Consider the following 27,264-nt stretch of genomic DNA (forward strand, 5'->3'; position numbering starts at 1 on the left):
CGGGGACACATCTCTCTGATGCGCTTCCTATGCCTTCCCCTGCCCGCCCCCCCCAACCAGGCTTGACGGGTAGAGGCCCCCGCGGATGTCCCGTGCGAGAATCCTTCCGTGGCTAAACCTGACTCTCCGCTCCGCCTGCAGTCTCTGTAGAGCCAGGTTTATGAAGGGGCAGCCGCAAGGGCTACCGAATCCGGCCGAAATGGAGAACGGCACTGAGCCCTGCGGAGAAGAGCGCCCCTCTGAGATTCAGGAGACAACTGTCACCGAGGGGGCCGCCAAAATAGCCTTCCCCAGCGCCAACGAAGTCTTCTACAACCCAGTGCAGGAGTTCAACCGGGACCTGACGTGAGCAGGGGTCTGGGGCCAGCGTGGCAGAGGGCAGTGGAACTGCAAGGATGGGGGGAGGGGTGAGCTAACCCTCCGTCTCCCGCAGATGTGCCGTGATCACCGAGTTTGCTCGCATTCAGCTCGCGGCCAAAGGAATCCGGAGTGAGTCGAGGTCCCCCCCACTCCTGGTGGGCGGAGGTCACACAGAGCTCTCTCCCTGCCCCGCCTCCCTTTCCCTTAAAGTCCTGAAAGGCTCTGGCCACACACACAGCGGGCCTCGGGCTCATTTCCTTCAGGCTTTCCCCAGGGGCTTTGAGGAAGATCTTCCATGAATCTTCCGTTTACTGAGAAATAGGGGGAGGTGTCTCAGAGGAAGCTTTAATATTCCCTGACTTGTGCTTCTGGGTGGCTGCAGTCAAGGTACCAGGTGAGAAGGACGTGCAAAAGGTGGTCGTGGACTTGTCAGAGCAAGAGGAGGAAAAGGCTGAGATGAAGGAGGGTGCAAACCTGGCCCCAGGAGACCAACCTCGAACAGCTGCCGTGGGGGAGATCTGCGAGGTGGGGCCTGAACATAGCAGGTGGCAGCCCTGGAGTCCTCCAGTCATGGAGGAAGGAAGGCTCTTGAGGCGGCAGAGCTATAGGAAGTGGGGAGGGGGGGGGCGCTCCTTGTTGCCCAGCAGAGGACAGAGGTATCCATGTAAGTGGGGCCCCCTGATTACCCCCAACAGGAAGGCCTTCGAGTACTGGAGGGTCTGGCAGCCTCCGGCCTACGTTCCATTCGCTTTGCGCGAGAGGTGCCCGGGCTCCAGTCTGTGGTTGCCAATGATGCCTCTGCCCGAGCCGTGGATCTCATTTGCCGTAACGTGCAGCTCAACGGTGTGGCCCACCTGGTACATCCCAGGCATGCAGATGCCCGGTAGGTTTGGGGCCGCAGAGCCTGATGGCTGAGAGGTGCATGCTAGAACAAGGCTGCCTGGGCTTAAATCTTAGGCCTGTCGTAGTCTTCCTCTGTGACCTTGGGAGAGTGCCTCAGTTTCTCTGAGCCCCAGTTTCCTTGTCTATAACACAAGGATGTGAGTATTACAGGAGTTGTAATACTAATGCTGTGTTGATTAAATGAGAGATGGTGTTTGGCCAGAAGCATGTACCATTGTGGTTTCCCTTTTAGACTTCTCCACCTCTGGTACTTTTATTCATTCTATGAACCAGCGTATGTATATCTAGTCTAGTCGTTTGCTCTGTGCCAGGCATCTGTAAACAAGACCGACAAAATCCCTGACCTTGTGGCATTCACATTCTAATGCAGGGGCCTTGCAAACAACCCCCCGGTGAGGCCAGGTGCCTGGTTTTTTAGAGGCCACCAGCTAAGAATGCTTTTTGCATTTTTAAAGGGTTAAAAAGGGTACCATTTGTGGCCCACAAAGCCTAAAATACTTACTCTCTGACCCTTTACAGAAAACAAATAAAAAGTATTTGCTTAAAAAGTACACGGTTTCCTGACTATTAAAAACCTGATAGGAGGGGCCCCTGGCTGGCCCTTTTGGGCTAAGCATCTTCCCCTGGGGTATTGGGATTGAGCCCTGAGTCGGGCTCCCTGCTCAGCGGGAGTCTGCTTCTCCTCCCTCTGCCCTGCTCATTCTCTCGCTCACCCTCTCTCTCAAATAAATAAAAGAATAAAATATTTTTTAAAAAAGACCTCATAGGAAACAAAAACCATAACAAATAACAAGACAAATGAGTAAACTGTATAATAAGCTAGAGGTGAAAAGTGCTGGGGTGGGGGGTGATTGAGGGTGGAGTAGGTGATGGAGGAAGGTGGTGGGTGGGTTACAATTTTAAATAACAGGGTCAGGGCAGGCTACACTGAGAAGGTAGCATTTGCATTTCCTCACCTACAAAGGGAGCAATAATCATTTCAAATCCATTGATTTATCTGGAAGATTATTTGAATCAATGAGTTAAGAGATCTATAGGGGCACCTGGGCAGCTCAGTCGATTAGTGTCTGCCTTGGGCTCAAGTTAGGATTTCTGGGATTCGGGATCCCTCTGCTCAGCAAGGAGTCTGCTTCTCCCTCTCCCTCTGTCCTCCCCCTACTCCTGATCTCTCTCTCTCAAATAAATAAATAAAATCTTAAAAAAAAATAAGATTTATAAAATGCTTGAAACAGTTGTCAGGTACATACATGTTATATCTCCACTGGCTTTTACTATTGCCATTGTTAGACATGAGCATGCTGAGGCCCAAGGAGGAAGAGTCACTCAGCAAGTGGCCTTGCCAAGACATGAACCTAGGCAGCTGGCCCCCAAATCCAGCCCAACATGGTCACACTGAATGAGTGAACATGAGTAGGGGACAGAGCAGGACCCTCCCTGTGCAGGGGGTTGAGGACCTGGCCTTCTTGCTCCCAGGATGCTGATGTACCAGCACCAGAAGGTATCCGAGCGGTTTGATGTCATCGACCTGGACCCCTATGGCAGCCCTGCTCCCTTCTTGGATGCAGCTGTGCAGGCTGTGAGTGAAGGAGGTGAGGCCATGCTAATTCGAGGGTGAAGAGTGGCTGACACAGGGGTGTAGAGAGGGGACTCTCGGATCCTGACTGTCCAAGCCCTCCTTGCAGGGCTGCTGTGCGTGACCTGCACGGACATGGCAGTGCTGGCGGGGAACAGCGGAGAGACGTGCTACAGCAAGTATGGGGCCATGGCCCTCAAGAGTCGTGCCTGCCACGAGATGGTGAGGCGGGGGGCCCAGCCCTTTCCACCCTGTAGACCTGCTGAGCTGCCTCCAGGCAGCCAGGGCCAGATCCATCCTGAGAGTTCCGGACAAGCATGTCTATAACCAACATAGTCCCGAGAGCCTGGCCTGCCAATTCTGGTCATTTGGGGGGCAATGGTTCTGCCCAGGGTAGGAGCCCGTGATTAGTTATGTCATTTTTCCTAATATATCATCTCCTTTAACAGTTTTTCAAAATTGCTTTTTAAGACCGTTTTTGGGTCTGGGTTTGGGTTCACATCCTAGCTTTGCCAGTGTCATTGGACAATTGATTTCATCTTCTGGGGCCTTGGTTTTTGCATCTGTGAAATGAGCATGATGAGCATGGGTTGCCATGGGGATTCAAGGAGGCAGGGGGTGGCTGCATCCATGGGCCCAAATGGAGGATGTCCCATCTTTGTTCCTTAGGGGCCCTGTCGTCAGGTCAGCCTGGGAAACCAGAGCGCAGGTCCTTGGAGCCCATCGCATGGGGCACGCTGACATCACTAATTGGAATACATTCAGTTTAGCGGCCCCGTGCGTTCCTTAATGGTGTAGTGCCCCCCTGCAGGGCCATAAAGAGACACCAACTTCTGTGATTTCGTAGACAGAGGTAGCTGAGGCATTCAGTTGGCAAGGGTCATGCAGCCAGGATGCTTGAGGCTGGGCCTGGAACCCAGGGAGCTGGCCCTGATCTGTGTTGTGAGCACCTTGTGTGCCACCAGGGTGGCGGGGAGGTGGCAGTGGAGGCATGAGGATGGCTGATGGCCATTTCCCACCCCCAGGCCCTGAGGATCGTCCTGCACAGCCTGGACCTCCGAGCCAACTGCTACCAGCGCTTCGTGGTGCCACTGCTCAGCATCAGTGCTGACTTCTATGTGCGTGTTTTCGTTCGTGTCTTCACCGGCCAGGCCAAGGTCAAAGCCTCAGCCAGGTTAGTCTGGGGCAAGGAAGAGTGATGAATGGAAGGAGGCAATGGGGCCTTTAGGGGCATTGGGAGGGCGGGGCATGATGCTACCCCGGGGAAATGGGGGTCCAGATGGGGATGAAGTCAGCCCGAGGGAGGAGTTGGGGTGTAGTAATCACGCTAGGAACATGGGGCCACCCCTGTTCCCCCACAGCAAGCAGGCACTGGTATTCCAGTGTGTGGGCTGCGGGACCTTCCACCTTCAGCGTCTTGGCAAAGCGTCGGGAGCCGCTGGTGGCCGGTGAGCAAGGGTGAGCCGGGGAGGAAGGTGTAGGGGGAGTCCCAGGGTCACTGTCCCCTCCCACCACCCTTGTCTATCTGCAGGGTCAAGTTTTCTGCAGCCTGCGGTCCCCCGGTCGCTCCGGAGTGTGAGCACTGTGGGCAGCGACACCAGGTGAGGCAAGGGAGAGGAAATGGGGGGAGGGGGGCGGCACCACTAGGATCGTGGTGGTCTTGACCCCTGCCCATCTGGCTGCCGTGCGTGTGTGTCTGTAGCTTGGCGGTCCCCTGTGGGCAGAGCCCATCCATGACCTGGACTTCGTGGGTCGTGTCCTAGAGGCTGTGAGCACCAACCCTGGCCGCTTCCACACTTCGGAGCGCATCCGAGGGGTCTTGAGTGTCATCACTGAGGTGGGGGCTGGGCCACGACGGGGAGGGGGTGGGGGGCTCCACCTGTGCCCCACCATCCCTCCTCCATCTGCCCACACCCATCGTGTCCCCCCTCGCAGGAGCTCCCGGATGTGCCTCTCTACTACACGCTGGACCAGCTAAGCAGCACCATCCACTGCAGCACGCCCAGCCTTCTACAGCTGCGGTGAGGGTCCCCCGCGTGCCCTCGGGCGAGTCCAGAGCCTCTCAGGCCAGGGTCTCCCATAAAACAGAGATCCAGCGTGCCTCTGCACAGGAGCTGGGAACACAGCTCGGAGGCTATGAGCCTTGGCGAGGGGGGACAGCCTTATTCTTACGATCACTGGCATCATGCAGGCCACGCAGCCCCCGTGAGACGTCTAGCTGCACCGGTCCAGTCGAGTGGCTCCCACCCACACAGGTCAGCACTGGCTTTGGGGTCCGGCCCCCCACCCACTCTGCTGACCGCAGCCCCTCCTGCTCCCCAGGTCGGCCCTCCTCCACGCTGGCTTCCAGGTCTCACTGTCCCATGCCTGCAAGAATGCGGTGAAGACGGATGCCCCCTCTTCGGCCCTCTGGGACATCATGCGCTGCTGGGTGAGGGCTGGTCTGACCGGAGGGTCATGGGCAGGCAGGACATGGTCAGGCCTGCATCCCCTGACCTTCGAGCTTTGCCTCCCAGGAAAAGGAGTGTCCGGTGAAACGGGAGCGCCTGTCAGAGACCAGCCCGGCGTTCCGCATTCTCAGCGTGGAGCCCAGGTACGGGCACCGCCAGGGCCGCCCCAGGCAGGGGAAGCCCCGTGCGTGCAGACGACACAGATACTTCCCCACACAGACACCTGCTCGTTCGAGTGAGACCCAGAATCTTCCTCCTTGCCCTCCCCTTCTGCCCCTGCCCTGGTCTGGGCGCACCACTGCCCACCCGCACCCCCGGGCCCCACCCTCTCCCCACCCAGTCTGTTCTCCCCACAGCAGCGAAGGTACAACCAGTGAGCACCTGAGTCAGATCACGTCTGCCCTGTGCTCAGATCCCTGTGCCTCCCACCTCACTCACTAGAGACCAGAGTTCTACCTGTAGGCTCTGCAGCATCTGCCTGACATCTCCTGTCCTCCTCTGTCCGGCTCTCCCCGCCTCACTCACTCCGTCCCGGGCCAAACTCCCCAGGCGCAACCCCACCCAGCCACCTTTATCAGGGCTTTTCTTCCCTTTATCCTGCTCCATTTTTTTTCAAGACCCTTACTCTTGCCCTAACACCATATCATTTGCATATTTCTGATCCGTCCCACTGTCTCATGTGCTAGAACATGGGCTTTACCACTGGCAGCAGATTTGAGGCACCACAGAATAGACACTTGCTAAATGTTTATTTAAATGGATGAGGGTCGGGACACCTGGGTGGCTCAGCGGTTGAGCGCCTTCGGCCCAGGGCATGACCCTGGGGTCCTTGGATCAAGTCCTGCATCAGGCTCCCCTCATGGAGCCTGCTTCTCTCTCTACCTATGTCTCTGCCTCTCTCTCCGTGTCTCTCATGAATAAATAAAATCTTTTTTAAAAAATAAAAAAATAAATGGATGAGGGTCCTGACAGGCAGACGCAGTCTTCTCGAAGCTCATGGAGCTGCACTGCGATCGGCAGGTGGTCTGTGCACACCCGCAGGCCTCTGCCCCTCAGCCCCGACTCCCGCTTCCCGCTTCACCAGGCTGCAGGCCAACTTCACTATCCGGGATGATGCCAACCCCAGCTCCCGCCAGCGAGGACTCAAGCGCTTCCAGGCTAATCCCGAGGCCAACTGGGGCCCCCGGCCCCGCGCCCGGCCAGGGTGAGTGAGAATACGGTGGCGGTGGGGCTTGGCCAGGGCAGGGGGGCCACAAAGGCCAGACGGGGTCCCAGCTACTCCCTCTCCCTGCACAGGGGCAAGGCTGCAGGTGAAGCTATGGAGGAGAGACGCAGGCTGCACCAGAATAAGAGAAAGGAGCCCGCGGAAGACCCAGTCCAGCGGGCTGCCCGGCTCAAGACGTTTCCCTGTAAAAGATTCAAGGAGGTGAGGCACCCTCAGCTGGCCCTGCAGCACCCGGGGATCCCCCTCCCAGCAACAGGATACGGCCAAGGGCCAATCAGGGCCGGGACACCTGGGGCAGGCAAGGGGTAGGAGTGAGCTCCCCATCCAGGAAAAGGACCCAGCAGAGGCTGCTGAGCTCTGGGCCAGGGTTCACACCCCCCATCCTCCCACCAGGGCACCTGTCAGCGTGGGGACGAGTGCTGCTACTCCCACAGCCCCCCAACACCTGAGGACGCTGCTGAAGCCACCCCCAGTGACGGTCCCAAGACCCCTTACCAGAACCCACCAGGGCCAGGCGTCGCCACTGGTCCTGGAGTAGACTGAGCCAATAAAGAGATGTCATCTCTTCGACGGTCTTGTCTGGATGAGAAGGCTGCCTGTGGTCTGTCTGTCCATCTGCCTTAAGGGCTCTGTCCTCTCCAGCGGCCTGTCTGCAGTCTCTTCCTCCCTGGGGGAGCTCTGTGGTTCTGGAAGCCTGTCTGTCCCTTGCTGACTGAAGTGTGGTCAGTGTTTCTGCCTGGGACGTTCTGTCCCCGGGTGGGGGTGGAAGCTGACCCTCTCTGGCTGCGCGGTGGTCTGTCCCCTTGCAGCTCCGGGCGCTGCCCCCCCCGCCCCCCCGCTGCGGGTGCCTGCAGTTCCTGGCGCGACCACGGGGCGGCGGCCGTGTGCTCGTGCCCGCAGGGCCTTAACCCCTTCCCCCGCCCCAACGCGCACACCCACACCCCCTGTCGGCGTGCGCGCCGTCGCAGACGGGCTCCCCAGTCAACCAACCCCTACCCGGCCTCGCGTCGCCGCCTGGGTTCCCTGGCCGAGCTCCCCGCGGGGCCTCGGTGGCGGAAGCCGGGCCGGAACCAGGCGCCTGGTGCATCCGCTCCAGACCAGGTGCTTCCTGCTCCGCGGCCCCTCCGGCGAGCGCACTGAGGCGCTGGCGGGCCTGCGCTTCCCCTCCCCTCTGGGGGCTGAGCTCACGGAGGCTGAGCGACGTTAACGGAGAGGCCGAGGGTCCCCACCCCCACCTCCCAAACACCTTTCTCCGCGGCATCCCCACCTGTGAAATGAACCTAATCCAAGAACCTAGCTTGTAGGGAACATCAGGTAACTGATGTGCTGCGAGCCGAACCCCTGCTTCCCTGGGGCAGTGGGACGGCTGGTGGTCGGCTGCTCCTGGGCTTCACCGGAGTCCTGGGAGGCGGTGGCTCCTGCTGTCCCCAGATAGATACACCCGAGGCAAAGCACGACTGACACAGGTGGGAGGGCACTAGAGAAAGGTAGAGTCTGGTCCCTGCTACCAAGCTCTTCCTGCGGCCCCTCTCGTGAGGCTCTGGCTCGGGGCTGAGTGCCACCAGCACCCCAGACACTTGCCCAACACCTCTTTATCACCATGGTCCCCTCCACCCTCAAAGTGGCCTGTGATGTGGGATGAGGGCCAGAGACCACCAAGTTGGGGCTGTGTGGTCCTGTGGCCTAGAGGATCCACATCCTGGGGACAGGAGGGGAGCACCTATTGTAAGGTGCTGCTAGCCCTGGCACCCTGGGAGTCCCTCCCAGTTGTTGGCACTAGCTCTCATCCTCCATCCTGGGCCTGAAAAGGTGGTAGGGACAGCAGGCCCAGGGGGCCCAGGACGCTGGCCCAGGCTGGACACCTAAGGGCTGCCTGTAAGAATGGCCTTCCCTCCAGGGCCTCAGCCTGGGGTGGGGGTGGTGCAGAGCCCCGGAGGGAGGGGTGGTGTAAAAAGAGGAACCAAACTGGGTGAAGAGAGGAGGAGCAGGAGGGGGCCCTGGGTCACGAGGCCCCAGCACTGCCGGAAAGGACTCTCCACCCCCATCAGCGCCGACACTTGGGCAGGGGGGTGTTCAAAGCCAGAGGTGAAACCCAAGCGATACGGGAAGCTGCTGCTTCCCTGCCTCAGTTTCCCCTCTGCGTGCATCCGGGTCCGTCACTCCCAGCCGTGCATTGGTCGGGGTCCTCCGAGGCCCTGGGCCACTCCAGCGCCTGGGGGGACGGAAGGTGAGGCCCTGAGGGGTGAAGGCTCGGTCCGTCGCCGGCCGGGGGCGGGGCCGCGGGGCCCGCGCTCAGAGATCCCCGCCCGCCGGTTTCCTCCGGGGTCAGCCCGGCTCCTTATCAGGCGCGGCCAGTCGGCCAGGCCCTTATCTGTGCCGGTCCAGCATCCTCCGGCGCGGCCGGGGGTGAGAGGGAGGAAACTGGGCCGCCGGGGGCGGGGAGAGGGCGGGCCGGCCAGGAGCAGCTCACTTTCCCTCGAGGGATCCACGCCGCCGTCGCCGCGGCCTTTGGGAGCCCGGGAAGAGGCGCGGCCCCGACGCTGCTGCCGGGAGGGGGCGGCAAGCTCCCGGCGGCCCCGACCGCCGCCGCCGCCGCCGCCGCCGAGGCCGCATCCGATTGGGGCCACGGAACCCGGCCTGGAGCCCTGAAGGACAGAGCCAGGGCACTCACCGGACAGCAGGACCAGCGCCGGGGTAAGAGGGGAGTTGCCTGAAGGTGGGGGATCCTGGGAAGGCCTACATTCATTCATTTGTTCATTCATTCATTCATTCATTCATTCATCAGGGGGTACCCACTAAGGGAAAGTCCAGGCCAGCTTCTCCAGGGCCTAGGTAGGGATGACAGGGCAGAGAGGCCAGGAGTCCCAGAAGTTGCTGGGACACTGCAAGCCATGGAGCCAAACCGTCTAAGCAGAGATGCAAAAGAGTGGATGCTGATGCGGGTAGGAAATGGGGTGTGGGGGACACCAGGGAGGGCCAGAGAAGAATTGGGACATGACTATGTACTGATCAGTGGGGTCAGGGTTTGGGGATCCTGGATTGGCATTTTTGATCATAGTGTCGGCAGTGGGGTTACAGGGTTCATAAGGGGGTGGGAGTCAATGGAGCGATAATGGAGGACTTTCAGGGTGTGACATGGGCAATGAGAAGAGAGCCCCAGGGTCATAGCTGAGGGCCCACATGGTCAGCTGGGGGAGGAATCAGTGAAGGGTCAGAGTCAATTGTAGAGGAACTCTAAGGTCACATGGTATCAATAAGGGGGTGTCTCAGGATCAGATCTGAGAATTACAGGGTCATCCTGGGGGCAATGGGATCCTTCATGGGTTCCTTCCTTCCCCCTCTCTCCAGGCTCCAGGTGAGAAGGGATTCTGTAATAAAGGAAATTTTCTCAGAAGCTGGGCAACTGAGGCCCCTCGTGAATCACAAACAGCTCAGAGATGGCACTGCCAAGCTCAGTGCTGCCAAGACTCACTGGGTACCTCCTGCCCTTGTGCAGATTCCCCTCGCGTGTCCTGGTGGTTTCTGAGTCCACCTGCCTTTGCCCACCACCCCGCCATCTCCCCACCCTTTCCATCATCTGAGGGTGGTGTTGGGCTAAGGGATGTGCATGGCATCTGATTTCTCCCTCCCCACTGGCTTCCTTCTCTCCCACAGGTGAGCACCCCCTTGGGGTCCATGTGCCCGCCCCAGGCCCAGGCAGAGGTGGGCCCCACCATGACTGAGAAGGCCGAAATGGTGTGTGCCCCCAGCCCAGTGCCTGCTCTGCCCCCCAAGCCCGCCTCGCCTGGGCCCCCGAAAGTGAAGGAGGTTGGCCACCAAAGCTCCTCATCCCCCAGGCTGCCTCCTGGCGTGCCAGTGATCAGCCTGGGCCACACCAGGCCCCCAGGGGCAGCCGTGGCCACCACGGAGCTGAGTGCCCTGCGGCCCCCGCTGCTGCAGCTCTCTACCCTGGGAACCGCCCCACCGCCCCTGGCCCTGCATTATCACCCTCACCCTTTCCTCAACAGGTCAGTGGGGAGCTGGGGCCTGGGGGGAATCCAGGGCCGGGGTCCTTGCCCACAAGGCGTTAGTGACCCACGACCCCTTACAGCCTCTACATTGGGCCAGCAGGACCTTTTGGCATCTTCCCTAGCAGCCGGCTGAAGCGGAGACCGAGCCACTGTGAGCTGGAGCTGGCTGAGGGTGAGTATGGGTTGGTGTGTGCATAGCCATCTCTGCTGGGACTCACATCTGCACAGGAAAAGGTGCTACAGGTGCACACAGACATATACAGGACAGCCCCCACAGGGACTCAGTACTCAGGTTATACCCCTGTGCAAAACCACAGACCCCTGGCCAGCCCCACATGACCACAGCCACCCAACAAGCCACAAAGAGTTCACGGCAAATGTGCCATGGCGTGGGGGCCACAAAATGACAGCTCCAATAGAATGCACAGCCGTGCAGGAAACAGGACAACAACCACACAAGAGACAGCCACACAACCACAGCCACTTAGGACCACGGCCACACAAGAGTCAGCCACAGAACCACAGCCACACAACCACAACCACCTGGCAACGATTGTACACAACCACAGCCATTTAACTATGCCAGAGTTCACCCAAGACACAGACGGGGGACCACGGTCACACCTACGGAACCTCTCAGACCCACGTGCATCTCCAGGCACATTCAGGGGCACACTCAGAATGAGGACCATGGGACAGCTCCCCAGACTGACGGCCACGGGAAACATTTCCCTAGGCATCTCAGCCACTGACAGAAAGGTGTGGGCAGTCAGAGATACAGAAGATCTCGGTTGTCTGCAGCCTTGGCCTGTGATGGTCCTTGTCGAAGGGGGAGGGAGCGGGAAGCCGGTTGCTCACGAGCAGCGGGGGACCTACACATGGATCCTACTTGTGGATCGCTCCGCTCGGGTGGAGAAAGCCCCAGCCCACCGCCTGTGTGGAAGCGCCTACGAGGGTCCTGGGTGCCCGAAGCAGGGCAGGAGGGGGCGCCCCCTGGGCCCCGGCGCCAACCCGACCCCTCCTGTTCGCAGGGCACCAGCCCCAGAAGGTGGCCCGGCGTGTGTTCACCAACAGCCGGGAGCGCTGGCGGCAGCAGAACGTGAATGGTGCCTTCGCAGAGCTCAGGAAGCTGCTGCCAACGCACCCGCCCGACCGGAAGCTGAGCAAGAACGAGGTGCTCCGCTTGGCCATGAAATACATTGGCTTCCTGGTGCGGCTGCTGCGCGACCAGGCGGCCGCTCTGGCCGCAGGCCCCGCCCCGCCCGGGCCCCGCAAACGGCCGGCGCACCGAGCCCCGCACGACGGCTCCCGCCGCGGGCCTTGTCGCAGGGCCGAGGCCGCGGTGCGCGCGCAGCCCGCGCCCCCGGCCGGCCCCGACGGCGGCCCCGACGGGGTGGCCCGGCCCATCAAGACGGAACGAGCGGCCGTGAGCCCTGAGGTGCGGTGACCTCCGCGGCGTTGCCTCTGAGCCGAGGGGCACCGGGAACTCCGCCCAGAGCGGTCGGGGAAAGGGCAGCCGATGCCCTGCGCCTGCTCTGGAGCGAACTGCCCCGAAGAGGGACCAGTGAGGACGTCCCCAACGGGGAGAAGGGCCCCGGCGTCCGGAAGGGCGGCTGTCGCCCCCAGGGGTCTTGCAGACCTTTATCTATATCACCCGGCGCCCCTGGAAATGGCCTTTCCCGCATCTCCCTCCCGGGGCCGGGGGCCGGGGACCAACATGGCAGCCTGGTCATCGGACTAACGTGGTGCCTCTTTTTTGCGGGCTGGGGCCAGCGGGAGAGGTGGGGAGGGACCGGGGAGTCTTGGCCCTTCTCAGCGGCGCCCCCTCCTGGAGACCCAGGGATAGACGCTCCTGGACCGCGTCCGCGGCGCGCCAGGGGCGTCGGGGGAGGCGCGGGGTCCCCGCCGCCACTCACCCCACTGATCTCGAACCGGTCCCGCACGACGGCGTTAGCGAAGGCTCGGGCGCTCTTACTTTTGTTTTTCTTTATTTCTTTATTTCACATACACATTAGCCATTCAATGGAGAAGCCGGAGAGAGTCAGGCAAAGATGGTATAACAGAAGCGCAGTGACGGGGGCGGGGCGGGGCGGGGCGGGGCGGAGAGGGAACATACGGGCTGGCTGCCTACTTGCATTCCGCTAGGACACTGAAAACCCAGAAAACAAAACAGACAGTAAACTACCCTTGTTTCTTATGTATCTCAGTGCAGAGACGGGGGTGGAGGGCAGAGAGAGGGGGAGACCAGGCTGAAGGAGGAGGAGCGGAGGGACAGGGGACGCTAAGGGGGAAGCACACCAAATCCATTAGTACTATATATAGAGATACTCGTATATACTGCGTTTCTTAGCCTAAGAAGAAACTTGTTTGACGGGACGGGCGGCCTTTGCGGTCCGCGATGCTGGTGCTGGTCGGGCGCACGGATCTCCCGGGAGGGGCCGAAGCGGGGCTGGCCCAGGCTGGCTTGGGGGGAGGGGGGCGCCCCGAGGGTGGGTGGGTGGGGGGAGCAGAGGCGGGGCTGGGGTGCCCCTCGGGCTCTCGATTGGGGGACGAAATTTCTCGTGACTTTATTGCTCCTTTATTTTCTCTCGTGTGGGGGGTCCGTTCAGCACGGTCGGGGGGAGGAAATGGTGGGTCGTCTGAGCCACCCGGCCCCTCTGGGACCCAGAGCGCGGCGTCCGCTCCGCCAGCACGGGGGTGAGAACAAGGCACTAGGTCGGCCGGCCAGCGCGGGGGCGGGTGTGTAAGGCAGTCGACGGGGCTGGTTGCGGGGGAGGGGGGGGCTGTGTGCGGGGCCGTGTGCGTGCGTGCGTGCGGGCGCGGGCCTGGGCGAATCGACCTGTCAGCTTGGCTGGTCCTGTCCTGGAGCTTCGAGCCTTCCTCGTGCTCCCCGGTGGGTGACGGGGGTAGGGGTAGGGGTGGGAGGAGTGATGTTGAGTCGGGGGCGCCGGGGAAAAGAGGGGGGGTAACTACCAACTTGCTGAGCGCGCTCCTGATAATGCTGGTGAGGGTCAAGTTGGCGTCTGGCTCAAAGAAGGGCGCTCGGGGCGGAGAGGGAGGGAGGGAGGGGACGTTTGTTCGTTGGCATTGACCTCTGCGGGGGAGGGGCTGGGGACCCCCCCGCCGCGCCCCCGTGCCCGGACGGGGATGGGGCGAGGAGGGGGCGCTGGGCCCTGGGGAGGGGGCGCCCGGGGAGACCCGCGGCCAGAGCAGCCCAGCCGCCGGGCGTATGCCGCTGTCCCGTTCCGTTAAACTCAACAAAGAAGGGATATGCGTGTTCCTAACAAGTGCAGGATATTTAATTGATTCATAAACTTATGTATAATAGTTTGTGGGTTTTTTTTTAAAACGTACTTTATAATGTAAGAAGCACCAGGGTTTTTATGTTGAATTATCTTAAAAATAATTTTCTCTCGTCCTTTTCCTTTTTGATCTTGTTTTTTTTTAATGTCGAGGTGTTTTTTTTTTTTTAACTCTAAAATGTGAACGTTTCCTTCAGCCCTCCCACCGAAACCGAGAACGAACGACGAAACAAATAAAAACCCCAGATCATCCTCGTCAACGCAGGAAAACGACTTAAAAAAAAAAAAAAAAAAACTGAAAACGAACAAAAAAAAAAAAAAAGGAAAAAACACTCAGCTTTCGTTATCCCCGCGCAGGGCGGGGCAGGCCCAGTTCTTTTAGCGTCCCCAGAGCCGCGAGGACATTACAACAAAAATAGAATTTTTCTTAACAATCTCTTAACATACAAAGATAGGAAAACTCTCTGATGCATTGCACTTGGTTCAATGAAAAAAAAAAAGTTCATTTCCCCCATATATATTTTTTGTGGGTTTTTTTTTTCTCTTCTAACACGTCCCCACATCTCCTGTCGCCCTCGTCGCCCCTTGCCTGCCCCTCACAACGACACTTAGGAAAGGAGCGGCCCCCACCCCCCTGCCCGCCCGGGCAGCCCCGCCGGGCGTGCTCCCGCCCCGGCCCAGCTGGCCTGCAGCTTCCGACCTCGCCCGGGCGGGCGCCCCGCAGACCCCGGCTCCCGCGGGCCCACCGCGCCCGCGGCCCCGATTGTCTTCGAGGGAAGGGGCGCGTGCGGCCGGGCAGGGGGTCCCTTCCGCTCCCCTCTCAGCTCTGACCCTGTTTAGCCAACCAAACTGAAAAATCATTGCACTTTGACCGCGCGTCACGCCCGGCCCACCCGGCCCCCCACCCCCCCGCCCTACTCCCCACGCCCCCCCCACCCAGGCTCCCGCGGGATCCCCTGTCCCCTGCTTCTCAGTCCCGGTCTTCCCCGAAGGCTGCACGCGGTTGGGGGAGGGCCTTCGCTCAACTTCCAACAAAAGCCACTCCTGGGGCCAGCCACCTAGTGGCTTCCAGTTGAGGAGGAGGCACCGATCGCTGGCCCTTTTGGCCCCAGGTAAGGGCCCTCCTCGCCTCCCCAGCCAGCTCCCTCCCCTCCGTCCCTCCCTCCCTGCTGGGGCCACAGCCTCACAAACTAGATTCACAATAAATAAAGCCCACAACCCACCCCTACGGTGCAATGTTGGGTTGACTGACTTTCAGAGGATCCTGACCTGTGCTTTGTGTTTTCATACAGTTAAGAAAGAGAGAGAGAGAGGCACAAGGACTCGAGAAGGGGGCCTAGGAAGGGAGATGCAGGGAGCAGGGAGTAAGGCACAGAAAGACAAGCCAGAGGGGCCAAGTCACACCCCGGAGGGGGGCTGGGCATGCTCTTGCTTCCCTCCCTCCCAGGGGGCTTCAGAAAACCCTCTGGACAGGCCCCCAACCATCCCTTGGGGGGAGGAAGGGGCTGCAGGGGGAGGGAGGAGAGCTACTTCCTGTGGTGTGTTACCAAATTGTTCCCAAGTTGCTCAAATGGAGGAGGAGTTCCCAATTGCAACGGCAAAAGACCCAAACAATGAATGCCCCACCCCTAAATAAAGAGTAAAGACATTACAGCTGAAATCCAGAGAGAAGTGGCCAGGAGGCCCATGTGGTGGAGAAAGTGGGGTTGGGGGGGGGACAGAGAAAGGTCCAAAACACTTTTGAAAAAGGACAACACCCAACACCCTCCAAAGGAACTGAAAGTCGGCGAGCAGGACGCCTACCTAGCGCAGGTGGCAGCTTAGCCAGTGGCAGCGGCGGCTGCCTCGTCCTCCTCGCTCGGCTCCGGGGTCCCCTTTCTGCTCCACTCTCCGGCCCGGCCACAGCAGGGCTGTCTGTGTGAGGGGCAGGGGCAGGGACCGGTGGGGCGGAGCGAGGGCACCTGCATGCGGGACTGGGGTGTGGGGGCGACCTGGGGCCCACCTCCCCTCACTTGTGGCATGGCGAGAGAGTGATTTTCCCAGCCTGCAGAGAAAGGGAAGAGGGGGCCTGTCCCAGGCTGGGATGGGCTGTCGTAGCATTCCGACTTTTTCCTATGGACTGTACAGAGGGGTCTGAGGCCCTGAAACTACCCCCGAAACTCAGGGTGGGGTGACAACACCCTCCATTCCAGGAGCAAGAAATTAGCTCCAGGGGATGCTCCCTGACCCCCAGGGTGGAGGGGGGGCTTCTACCCCGAAGGTAGGGCAGGGAGACCTGGAAGCCAGGGGCCTCACCTAGTCCAGAGCAGCTGGGGGGAAGAAGCCAGAGGCCAAGGCAGTGGGGACTGGGGGGCAAGGGAGGGGAGGAGGGGGGAGACAGGCAGGGAGGGGGCGGAGTCTGGAGGGAGAACCCTCTGGATCTGCACCCCATCATTTGTACAAGCTTGTCCTCCGAGCTCCCTAGTGAAGCTTCGGCCCGAGTCGAGGGTGGGGTTCCCCTAGGAAGGGTGAGGGTGTAGGACAGGCCCCTTTAGAACTGTGCTGGTTGCTTTGTCGGGTTGATTTTGTTCCTTCCCCGGAAGGTCGGGGCGGGGTAGGGAGGGGAGAAAGGCAGTTCTGCTGCATCCTTTCTTTCTTTCTGTCCTCTACTTAACAGAGTCCGTTTTGCATGTTTCTTTCTGCTTGGCTGCTGGTGCACAGCTCCACCGAGACCTCTTCTGAGGGCTCTCCGAGAACTGGGCTGCTTCTGGGGGCCTGCAGGGCTCCCCGGGCTGGAGGAGAGAAGGGCTGAGTGGCTGACGACGTTTAATTTTTGCTTTTCGGTGGGGCTGGGCTGGGGGATTTTTCCACGTCTCAAAATTTCTTCTCCCCCCGTTTGAGGAACCTCTTCTTTACATTTTGTCATTTCTTTTGTCGATCTTATCAGAGGAACCAGGACTGAAATGGGACAAAAAGAGGTGGTATTGAGAACAACAGGGGCAAGTCTCTTCTCCATCCCACCTGGCCTGCTAACTGCAGGCCAGTGGCCAAGGCCCCTGGAGGGCCCACCTCCAGCACAGCCAAGGACACCAACACCCCACCAAGAGGTATATCCCCATTCTGTCTGTACCTCTTATGGGAATCTTGCCGCCCCCAAGAGACCCTGCCCCCCAGTGCTAGGGTCCAGCTGGCCTTCCCGTGGGCACTGTGCCCAGCGGGTGGGACCCCCATGGCTGGAGCTGGCACAGGCACAGACCTGGGATCTGGCCATGTTTCCAATTGTTTAGGTTTTTGTATGGGTCCTGGAGGGTGGGGAGGATGCCAGGCTGGAGCTTTTGTCCCCAGAGGGGTTTTGGGAGTGGGGTGGGGGTGGCCCAGCTTCTTGCTGAGTTTTCTTTCTGTCTCTTTGGATTAAAAGCAAAAATTCCCGTCTGTATTCCCCAGCCAAGGTCCCACAGGCTGAAAAGCTGGGGAGGCGGTGGGGAGGGTGGGGGAGACACACCACATGGCTTCAGTCCCTAGCAGTATAGCAGTACGTGGCCTGGGGGAGGGGCCCATAGCCCACATTGCCTGATCCTCTACCCTCAGGGCACCTGGCGAGGGGGCTCCCTGGGGCAGGAGTCACTTCCCTCAGGGTGCCAGCAGGGGGAGCCACCTTCCCACAAACAAGTCTTGGTGGCTGCTCATCACAAAATACACCTGACCCAGAGGCTGGGCTGCCGGCAAAGCCCTCCATCAGACTCTTGCCCCACCTTGCGGTCAAAGGGCAGCGGGGGAAGGGAGGGAAGGTTGGGAAGGAAGTGTTCTCTATGGTCTACAGTACCTGAGTAGTAGGCCTGGTAGTGCCCTCTGGGGCAAAAAAGGGGTCTGAAAATGTATTTCAGGGTCTCTCCCAGGCTTTGGGTCACAGAGGCCGATCTGCAGAAGCCACGTAGAGCTAACTACAGAGCATGCACTTAGTAGTATCCCATTCTACCCTTGTTCCAGCCCCAGAGAGAAGCCAAGTGAAGAGAGGGTGGCTGGCCTGCCTGAGGCCACACAGTCTGACGGCATGGCCCAGCCAGGACTCAAACCCAGGGGACAGTTCAGAGTCTGTTCTCCGAACTGCTACATGTGGCCTGCTCACTCCGCATTGGAGTGAGGGCCTGGGGCAGCTGGGGCAGCCAGCTTTTCAAAAGGCGCCAAAAGTCCAGACAGAATGGTATGTGAAAGTTGTCAGTGTTTAAAAACCACTTGTTTCAGGAACACAGACTATGCCTGTAGGCTGGACCCATCCCTCTGGCTCTGGTCTGGGACCACAGGCTGTCATCTATTGGGAGATGAAGACATTGAGTTTTAGTGTCACAAAGGACCTGGAAGATCACCTATAACCTTCAACAACGGAAACATTCTCTGCTCTAGCCAATGTGGTAGCCACCAGCTGCGCGTGGCTTCTAAGCAATTGAAATGTAGCTAGTGTGACTGAGGGACTCAGGTTTTCTCTAGTTATTTAATTTAAACTTCAACAGCTGCATGTAGCCAGCGCCTGCCCCATTGGATGGTGCAGATGGAGGGCATTTAGAACAATGGGGGTTTGGAGTTGCCACCATGGCTGGGGAGCTGCTGGCGTTTATTGGGTGGGCAGAGACACTAAACCTCCTGGACAACATGCAGAGGAGAGCTGCCTTCCTGTGGCGGGACTCCTGGAGGAACTGCCCAAAGTCCAACCCCATCAACTGACTAAAGGCCAAAGGGAGGCTCATGGGATACTTGACACCACATGGGGGGGGGGACCCAGGCCGAAGGCACCCCCTGAGTGGGGCGAAGGCTGAGTCAGCAGCCAGCCCCTGGGCTTCCAGTCCTAGCTTGAGGAGGAGAAAGCTGCCTGGGTGAGCTGAGCCCCTATTACTGCAGTCTCAGGCCTTGGTGTTCTCTGGAACCCCTTTTCCCAAGGGAAAGGGAGGGAGGGAGTCTACACAGGAACCCTTATACCACGGCCATGTGAGCCCTCACCCTCCCTGTGAGGGAAAGGAGGCAGGGAACAACCAGGACCTGGAGGCCTGCTTGGCCCCTTCTGTCTTTGTCAGACTGAGCCAATGCACCAGGCTGGTCCCCTTGGTGTCCCCCCGAGTGACACGGCAGGGGAACAACCACCAGTCCTCAGACTGGGGAGCCCCCTTCCCAGGGAAGGAAGACTCAGTTCAAGGCCTGGAGTTAGGGACAAAGGTGGTTCCAGGATAGCTCCCCAGTGTCTCCCCCACAGGTCCCAGGAAAGGGAGGGGCATCTGCTGCCCAGCACAAAGTGGCTTTTTCTGCTCACCCTTTCTGCTTCCTGAGCCAGGTCCAAAATTGATTAAAACTAAGTAAAAAGCGCTGCCCAGGGAATGACAAAATTGCTAAAATTCTCTTTTCTTCCCTCATTCTATTGTTCTCTCTCCATCTGGTGCTCCAGAGATCAGCTAAAGTCACTGGTTACTGTGGAAACCGCCCCCCACTGTACCCCCTGCGCCCGCTGCAGCCGCCTGCCTGCCCCCAGGCCCAAGGGCTCTCGGCTGCACTGGGCTTGTCGGGCTACAGTCTCCCCCACCATCACCCCCAGACACACCTGCCTGCTGGGGCTCGGGGCTCAGGCCCCTTGCAAAAACAAGGGGGAGAAAAACCGTTTCCTGAACTTGCCTCCAACTCTGCCTTGGCCCCAAAGTTTAAGCAAAGTGAGCAGAGAAAGTGGAGAAGGGAAAGCACATGGAGGCGAGGCGGAAACAGGGTGAGCGGGGGAGGACTCAGTGGCAGTGGTCCCCAAGAGTGAGCAAGCAACGCAGAGCTATAGGCGGCTGGGGCGGAGGGAGGGAGGGAGGGCGAGAGCGATGGTGCCAGCCCAGAGCCAGGAGGGGAGGCCGCCTGCTGTCCCTTCCTCTGGCACCCCCTCCCGCCCTCTGCCAGCAGGACTCTCTCGGCCTCCCTGGCACAGAGCAGCGGAGGGGGCTGGCTCCAGCCCCTGCTCGGAGCCATTGTTTTTCTTCTCAACACCCCCAAGTTCAAGTTCATCTGGGTGTTACATCATGTCTGGTTGCTCCTGGAAACCAGACGGGTCAGACGTGACTCTGGGGAAAGGGGGTGGGAAGCTGGAGGGGTTGAAGTTCCCCTCCCCTCCCCTCCTTGCCACTAGGGAGCTCTGAAGTTTGAAGTTTGACAAAGTTTTTTGGCTTTTTTTTTTTTTTTTTTTTTTTTTTTCTGAGGGAGGGAAAGGAAAAGGGAAAAAAAACAAAACCTCAAACCACACACACAAAACTTCCATCCACCAACTTTCTCTGGACTCAGGCCTCAGAGCAGTAAAGGAGCCTGAGCTGAAAGAGGTGGCCCTGGGGCTCTGGGCTGAGGTGGATTTCCTGGGGCTTCTAGAGCCTCCAGGCCTTGGGCTGAAGGGGTGGTGTTTCTGTAAAATGTGCAAAAGAGAAAGATATTTGCATGTTCTTTTCCGAGAAGCCTGGAGCTATAAAAGTTGCCTCTGCTCTGCTCCTGAGGTGGGTCCTCCCTGCACCCCACAGCCCGGGGCTCTGTGGGCTATTGCCAGCCTCTGGGGCACAGGCACAGGGAGGAGGGGGCCCCCATGCGTGTGTGTGCACAGATGCCTGTACAAAGCCGGATCCAGGGGATTCCAGCAGGAGGGCTGGAGTTTCCCTTGTGCAAACTAGGGACAGGCGAGAGCTGGACTGGAGGTTCCGGCAGCCCAGCCTCCCCTCTAACAGGATTCATGGGGACTTGAGGGAGGGGCCTCCAGGGTGGCAACAGGCCCTGCCCTACCCTGGGTGCCAGAGTCTCTGGGCACACAGCCCACCAGGACGGCCCTGTCCCTCCACCCCTTGCCCAGCCCACCCAAAGCCAAGGAAGAAGGGAGGGCTGGGGGCCAGGGCTTCCAGCTGGAGCGGGAGGAGAGCAACAGGCAGACGCTGTCCTCTTCCTGATGGGGCCTCGGGCTACCACCAGGCCTGGCCCAGAGCGCCTCTAGCCTCAGGTCTTTGGCCGCCTTCCCCAGGGCCCGGGCTGTCAGAGCTAATTATCCAATTAGCTGATTAGCCAGGGGACCTGGGGGCTGCCTGGGGAGGCAGGCTCAGCTGGGCTTGCAAAAGCCTGGGCTCTCCAGCCCTGCCCTAGCCCCTTCTCCCGGATTGGCCCCAAGGAACCAGCCTCTTCCCTAATGCCCCCGCCCCTGCCTGTCCCCCCATGCCCACATCCTCATCGTGGGTGGGGCCTCCTACCTGAGACTGCTGTGGGATGTTCAGAAAGTTGCCGTCCCGGGGTCCGATGCTGACAAACCGGTTGGCAGAGGAGGCGCCTGTCGTTGCGAATGCTGTGGGGAGCAGGGAAGAGAGGGAGAGACCCCGTGAGGCCTTGGGGCCTGCCCAGACACTGCCCTTCGGGGCTGCTGAGAGAGGGAGAGACTGGATTAGACCATGCTGCCAGGGCTTAGACCATGCTGGCAGTGGGAAGGACAGGCCAGAGGGGTCCCATCATCCTCTCACTGACCGGGAGCACACACTGTCCCCCACCCCAGCATTCCACCTCAGCCAGGTGTCCTCTTTCCTGGTCCAGGGTGAGGGAGGGGCCCTGGAGGCTTTAGCGGAGGTCCCACAGACCTTGTCATGTCTCCAAGCCAGGCACTGAGCAGGACTGAGGTTAGCCCTCACTGAAGCAAGGCACCCTTGCTTTCCCCCGGACTCTCTTGGGTCTGGAAAGAGGGAGCCTAGGAGGGTGGCAGGGTGGGAGGGTGGGAGCTCTGACGACTGGCCCCACCCTGCTCTGGGAAGGCCGACTGAGCCAGGCCACCTCTCCAACCAGGGCAGCTAGTTGGGTGCTGCATCATTTAAGCACACCAGGCAGTCCCAAGAATGGGGCTGATGGCACAGGGAACCTGAAGGGGCTCAACAGAGGGCGGAGTCGGGTGGGACAGGGCCAGAGAGAGGAGCTGGCTGCCAGCTCTGGCCCCACGGTGGCAAGGCTCAGGCCCAGCAGGCCTTCTCCTCCTCTGATAGATGAGCCAGATCCTGTGGTCCTGTGGTTCCCAGGGCCTGAAATGGGCCAAAGCACAAGAGGAGGAGGAGGAGGCTGGAGGGCCTGGCAGAGTCCTAAGGCTTGGGTGCAGTTGGGAGCAGTTGTTCTAGAGCCTGAGGGGGCAAACAGGCAGCCAAACACCCCTGAGCTCTTCTCAGGTTTTCTGGCTGGAGCTCAATGCGGGGGGAAGGGGTCCTGCACCCCCAACAGGGAGGATGTCCCCAGAAGGGACAAGAGTGTCACAGGCTGCCGGGGATCCCCACACACACACCCACTACCAGACAAACCCCAGGGACTGCGTGCTTGCCAGATTCTGTCCAGGGTGCCCCACAGCCCCCTGCAGCCTGGCGCCTCCTCCCCCACCCTGCCCACCTCCAATGACCATGACCATGACTTCGTGTCTTATGGCGGATGCAGATGGGAAGATGGCATGAAGAGGATGGAGAGGGGAAAAGAACTCAAACTATGAGAAAGAAGGCAACAGAGAGCGCGAGACGGAGAAAAGTGAGATGGGCCGCCCCTCCCACTGCTGGCCAGGAAGTCCTGGCCTGTAGCCTGCCAGCCCCCAGAGCGCCCAAAGCGCTGCCCACCCCCCTGCCCGCAGACGGCACGCCGCCCACCCTCCACCTCTCCTGTCCTTCACACGTCGGGTCTACCTTGGGCCTCTCAACTCAGATTTTTCTTTTCCCTTTGACAAAATTTGTCATTGGTTAAAAGAGAGAGAGGAGAGACAGAGAGACAGAGAGAAAGAAAATGAAGTAAGCCGAGGCCCAGAGCCCTCCCTTGTCCTCGGAACATTCAACCTGGGGAAGGGAGAGGGATGGGAGGAGGAAGGAGAAAAAAAAAAAAAAGAGGAACAACGAGAAACCAAATGTGATATTGAAGGAGAGGAGGTCAGGGGCCGGCCTTCTGTACAGTTAGAGGCCCAAGGGCCCCGGAATGGAGGTGAGGGGGCAAGGCCAAAAGGGGATGGTGGTGGCGTCGCCTTGTGGTCACATTTAATTTTTTTGGTGTAGCAGGGCACAACGAAACAACAAAAATCAAAAAACAAAAAAACGAAAAATGAAAAAAACAGCAATCAGGCATGAAGATGGCATGGCTGCGCCTCCCCACCCCCCTCCCACCCTGGCCAGCACCCCTGGCCTGCGTGCCCCACTGTGCTCCCCCTCCCGCCCTCGGGAGGGGCCTGGGCCAGGGGCCCCCCGGCTGGGAGCAGCGGGTGGGCAGGGGGGCTCGTGGGGTGCTGGCTGGTGTAATTGAGGCCCAGGAGGCCTCGATTAGGGGGCTCAGCTCTGCTCTTGTCCGGGTGGGAGGCTCCATGGCGCTCTGGGTTGGGGGACTTTGGCGGTGGGCGGGGCAAGGGTTTTTCTTTTTGCTGTGGAGACTGTTTGGATGGGCCAGGGATGCTGGGCGTTGTGGTTTCGGTTTCATCGTCCACTTACAAGGTGATGGAGGAGTCAAGGCGGCGCCGTCTGGGGCAGTGCTGGTGGATTTGGAATCAGGCATAGGAAGGGGCACAGGTCTGGCCACTGGAGGCGGCGGCGGTAGCAAAAATGACCCCGGGACTTTGCCCTGGCCGCTACCGTTGGGCTGCGAACAACATAAATAGAGTGACGCATGAAGGCACATCACACACAGACACACGCTCCCCTGCGCGGCCACGCCAGCTCGCTCCTGAGAGCGGGCGCTCCCGGTAGAAGATGCAGGATGGGGTCCTCTCCTCCGGGACACAGGGTGGGTGAGGGTGTGAGGCTTCTATTTGGTCTCTCAGGTGTTTCTCTTTTTTTTTTTTTTGGTGGTCCTCTTTTGAAGTTGTGGGAGGGACGAAAGGGGGTGTCCGACGAGTGGTTTGTTATTTCTTAGGTAACATGTTTTAGGTACCAAAACATGCCACCTAGCCATATAAGCAGCTGCACCTAGAGCTCTCATGCTCTTGAAGACCTTCTCCCTCAGCAGGTAAGATGCACCAGCTCACCCCCTACTGTCCCTGGAAAACACACGCATGCCTCCCTCTGTGGGCCCCTGGGGTGGGGCCAGCTGACCCAACCAAGGGCAACAGACCCTTCAGCGTCTATCCCACATCATGGCCTGGGGAGACACCAGGTGCCGGGGGTCTCGCCCTTGGCTCCGGCAGCCTGAGGATTGTAGGGTGCCGGCCAATTCTCTACAGAACAGCCCAAGAGGAAAATCCATCGCTGCTAGTTCCCACGAGGCTCTTCGAGAGGACTTCCCTGTACAGTGCCCTTGGAAGTCTTGGAAGCCTGGGATCAGCTGCCAGATCCATTCCTCGGCTTTATTCCCTCTCGTGCCTCACTCAAGTTTCCTCCCCAAGCCCCGTGCGTGCCTTGTGTGCATCAGCCTTTGGGATTCAGGGAATGTAGGCACCACAGGGAGGGGCAGAGGTCCCTGGCCTCTGGCAGCCATGGCTCTGCTAGAGAGGCCTCCCTGGGGCTCTGAGCACATATCTCCCACTGCTGTGGGCAGTGCCCTCGATGACCACCTACAGCCTGGGCTCAGGGTGGATGGGCCAGAGCTTAGTCCTAAACGGTCCCCTCTCCTGAGGGGCAGAGCTCTGCCACCCAGCCGCTCAGGTGCAAGGCTTTGGGAGGCTCCTGTGCTGCTGCTGCTTCTGTTGGTAGGCAAACTCTGCAGAGTCCACCCCCTGATGTCTTCAGTCAGCCCAACTTCTATCCTCACTGGTTCCACCTGGGCTAGGACAATGAGACTCCCAAAGGGTCTCCCCTGTGCTAACAGCACATTCCTTAGCTCAGTGTACCAGGTACTTGACTCACGTTGTGTCCAATCCTCCGACTCTATAAGGCAGCAGTTTTCGCTGGTGGTGTGGCTGGTGGGGTGGATTCTGCTCCGGCAGGGGGCATTAGCAATGTCTGGAGCCATTTTGGGTAGCACCACTTCAGGCGCTGCTGCTGGCATTTGAGGGGTGGAGGCTGGGATGCTGCTACATACCCTGCAATGCATGAGATGGCCCCCAGGAGGAAGGCTCAACAATCCGAAGTTTAATAGCACCGCTGGGAAACCCTGATACAAGGGAAACTCTATTCTCCCCCTTTCACAGCTGGGGAAACTGAGACTCTGTGCAGCTAAGTGATTTATCCAAACTCTCCCAGCTGTAACTGGTGAGGCCTGAAATTCATAACCATGTCTGTCTCACTCTGGGAATCCTGTGTATTTTTTCCAGCAGGCTCAGCCCAACCCTCTTCTCCAAATTCGAAGGTGCTCAGGCTTCTCTCCTCCCCTTCCACAGCTCTGACTGCATGTAGCATAAAATACAAGCTTCCCAGTTGGGCATTCAAGACTCCTCTGGTGGAGCCCAGATGGGGTCTTCTACCACTCATGCCCCTACATTCACCTCCTTCCAAGTACTTCCCACTGCAAACCAACCAGGGTTTCTAGAACACAGCCTAAGCAGTTGGGGCTGCACATGTGCTCACTGCAGAACCCTCTGTCTACAACACCCTTTCCCACACCCTTTAAGTACTGCTCAGAAAACACCATCCCCAATGTGGAACCAGCCAGATACCCTAAATCACCATCCATCTCTCTCTGCCTTTTTTTTCTAGGATGCTCCTAGACTGCCACTGTAGCCTTTGATGCAGGCTGCCTCCGAGGCTCCCCAACAAGCCCAGGGACTGCCACCTTGCTATGGCCAGGCATGCAGTATTCAAGTCCCACTGACTGAGCTGAACTGACTAGTCCATCCCGCTGTACTTTAAAACCATTGAGCCCTGGGATGTCTGGGTGGCTTAGTGGTTGAGTGTCTGCCTTCAGCTCGGGGTGTGATCCTGGAGTCCCAGGATCAAGTCTCAAATCAGGCTCCCTGCATGGAGCCTGCTTCTCTCTCTGCCTATGTCTCTGCCTCTCTCGGTGTCTCTCACGAATAAATAAATAAAATCTTTAAAAATAAATAAATAAATAAAAATAAAACTATTGAGCCCCATGCCTGACCCGTGCAGGCCACACCCTTCCAAACTCTGGCTGGTCCACCAGAACGGCCACCACCCTTTACCTCTAAAGACCAGTAGCACCTAGGTGTGACACTGTCCCTCCAAATGGTTCCCTTGACTTGCTCTTTCCTGCCCACTTAGTGGTCCCCTGACAAAAGCAAGCAGGGCCTGCTTATTCCTATTTGTGTCCTGGGCTGGATACCCTTTGTGCCAGGTGTCCCTTTAGAAACAGGCAAAAACGTAGGCCAGAGGAAAGAGGATTCCAGCTCTGCTGGGGGTGGGGAGGAGAATGCTCTAATGCAAGTGGCAGCTGCCTGCCCCCATGTCTACAGCCTATCTGGTACCTATCTGCCTATCTTGTTCTTCCATCAGGGCAGGAAACAGGACAGTCTCAATCGATCACAGCCTCACTCCTTTACTCCAGGCGATCCTGAGGTTGGGCCTCCCCCAAGGGGCTGAGACACGTGGCCTTCCAGGTAGCCCTTGCTCCCACACAGTGCCCTGTGCCTCCTTCTAGTCCTCAGATCCCGTTTCCCCCCAGGAGGACCTAAATCATTAATCACACTTGATAAAGCCAATCCCAGCCGGACATGGCCAGAGATTGAAAACCACTGATTTACAACATTTAGTTTCTGGAAGCTACTTCCAACCAGGCTAGGATATCTCAGCTCTGGTTGGGGTACAAGTTGAGGTTTTAAAAATCTCAAGGTCTTGTGATTTTGTGGTGCCTTAAAACCTCATGAGTTAAAAGCTAGAAGGAACCTGGAGACTGGGATAGCTCTTCACTTTCATCTGTTAGATGAAGACGCAGGCCTGGCCACTCCAGCGTTGGTTCTTGAGGCTGAGCTACAACCAGTCTTCCTGCCTCCCGGAGTCATGCTATCCCATCAGGCCCTGTGACTTCTCCTTCATGTTCACTTGGCGGTCTCTTCTCTCTGCCAGAAATACCGCTAACCAGGCATCCTCCTTCTGCCCTTTGCATCTCCTCTGAATGGTGTGTCCGTTTGGCCTTGGCCTTTACTGATTTGGTTCTTCTCAGTTAGGGCCTCATGCTGTGGTCCGAGGATGAGCATAGGGGTGGTGCCTGGGAACCCTTTTGCAAATTGTAAAACTTTTGTATGCATATTTTTTTCTGCAAAGATGATCTGTAACTTCACATTCTCAAAGAGGTTAGGAATTTACTCCTTTAGGCTTTAGATCAATGGTTTTCAAAGTGGGTCACCTGACCAGCATCACCTGGGAATTTAGGGAGAAATGCAGATTCTCGGCCCCACCCCAGGCCTGCTGAATCAGAATCAGGTGAGGCCCAGGCACCTGTGTGTTAGCAAGCCTTTCAGGTGGCTCATGCATGCTAAGACTGAGAACTATTCCTCTGGAGGTAGACATGGAACCAGAGCAGGTACTGCCACTCCCTGTCACCAGGTCAGCTGCAGGGCCTGGGGCCTCTGGCCTCCCTCCTCCTCCAGAGC

The 27,264-nt window shown here is 58.9% G+C and overlaps 3 protein-coding genes across 23 annotated transcripts in view; 2 read left to right on the top strand and 1 right to left on the bottom strand.

Moving 5' to 3' along the window:
* The first annotated feature begins 85 nt into the window (after positions 1 to 85).
* TRMT1 (tRNA methyltransferase 1) lies at positions 86 to 7,095 on the top strand. Of its 2 annotated transcripts, XM_025983446.2 has the most exons (16): positions 86 to 345; positions 434 to 489; positions 743 to 885; positions 1,056 to 1,243; positions 2,737 to 2,852; positions 2,946 to 3,058; positions 3,862 to 4,010; positions 4,198 to 4,284; positions 4,368 to 4,437; positions 4,539 to 4,673; positions 4,772 to 4,857; positions 5,159 to 5,267; positions 5,353 to 5,429; positions 6,371 to 6,490; positions 6,583 to 6,712; positions 6,905 to 7,095. In XM_025983446.2, exons 1-16 carry the CDS (start codon positions 86 to 88, stop codon positions 7,052 to 7,054), a joined length of 1,989 nt encoding a protein of 662 aa, XP_025839231.1. In that variant the 3' UTR covers positions 7,055 to 7,095. The 2 variants fall into 2 exon arrangements, with proteins under 2 accessions (XP_025839231.1, XP_072577566.1); XM_072721465.1 differs by lacking the exon at positions 743 to 885 and having other exon boundaries at positions 264 to 345.
* A 1,809-nt stretch (positions 7,096 to 8,904) lies between these two features.
* Positions 8,905 to 12,118, top strand: LYL1 (LYL1 basic helix-loop-helix family member). Of its 2 annotated transcripts, XM_072721479.1 has the most exons (5): positions 8,924 to 9,205; positions 9,860 to 9,986; positions 10,166 to 10,518; positions 10,602 to 10,693; positions 11,553 to 12,118. In XM_072721479.1, the coding sequence occupies exons 3-5, from the start codon at positions 10,187 to 10,189 to the stop codon at positions 11,966 to 11,968; spliced, it is 840 nt and encodes a 279-aa protein (XP_072577580.1). In that variant the 5' UTR covers positions 8,924 to 9,205; positions 9,860 to 9,986; positions 10,166 to 10,186; the 3' UTR covers positions 11,969 to 12,118. The 2 variants fall into 2 exon arrangements, with proteins under 2 accessions (XP_025839310.2, XP_072577580.1); XM_025983525.2 differs by lacking the exon at positions 9,860 to 9,986 and having other exon boundaries at positions 8,905 to 9,205.
* Positions 12,119 to 15,483: 3,365 nt separating this feature from the next.
* NFIX (nuclear factor I X) overlaps positions 15,484 to 27,264 on the bottom strand; it is a 96,548-nt gene continuing 84,767 nt past the window's right edge. For 10 of the 19 annotated variants that reach the window (XR_011994472.1, XR_011994471.1, XR_011994470.1 and 7 more), the window contains 2 exons: positions 21,038 to 21,129; positions 15,484 to 16,760 (listed from right to left, as the gene is read on the bottom strand). Coding sequence is in view for 14 of the 19 variants with exons in the window: in XM_072721474.1 (XP_072577575.1) it covers positions 21,058 to 21,129 (72 nt within the window). In the remaining 5 variants the exon portion in view is untranslated. Of the gene's footprint in view, positions 16,761 to 21,037; positions 21,130 to 23,272; positions 23,421 to 27,264 lie in introns of all 19 variants that reach the window. The other 9 variants (XR_011994469.1, XM_072721467.1, XM_072721473.1 and 6 more) reach the window with 1 other exon arrangement.

The sequence above is a fragment of the Vulpes vulpes genome, chromosome 9 (assembly GCF_048418805.1).
Source record: "Vulpes vulpes isolate BD-2025 chromosome 9, VulVul3, whole genome shotgun sequence".
NCBI lineage: Eukaryota > Metazoa > Chordata > Mammalia > Carnivora > Canidae > Vulpes > Vulpes vulpes.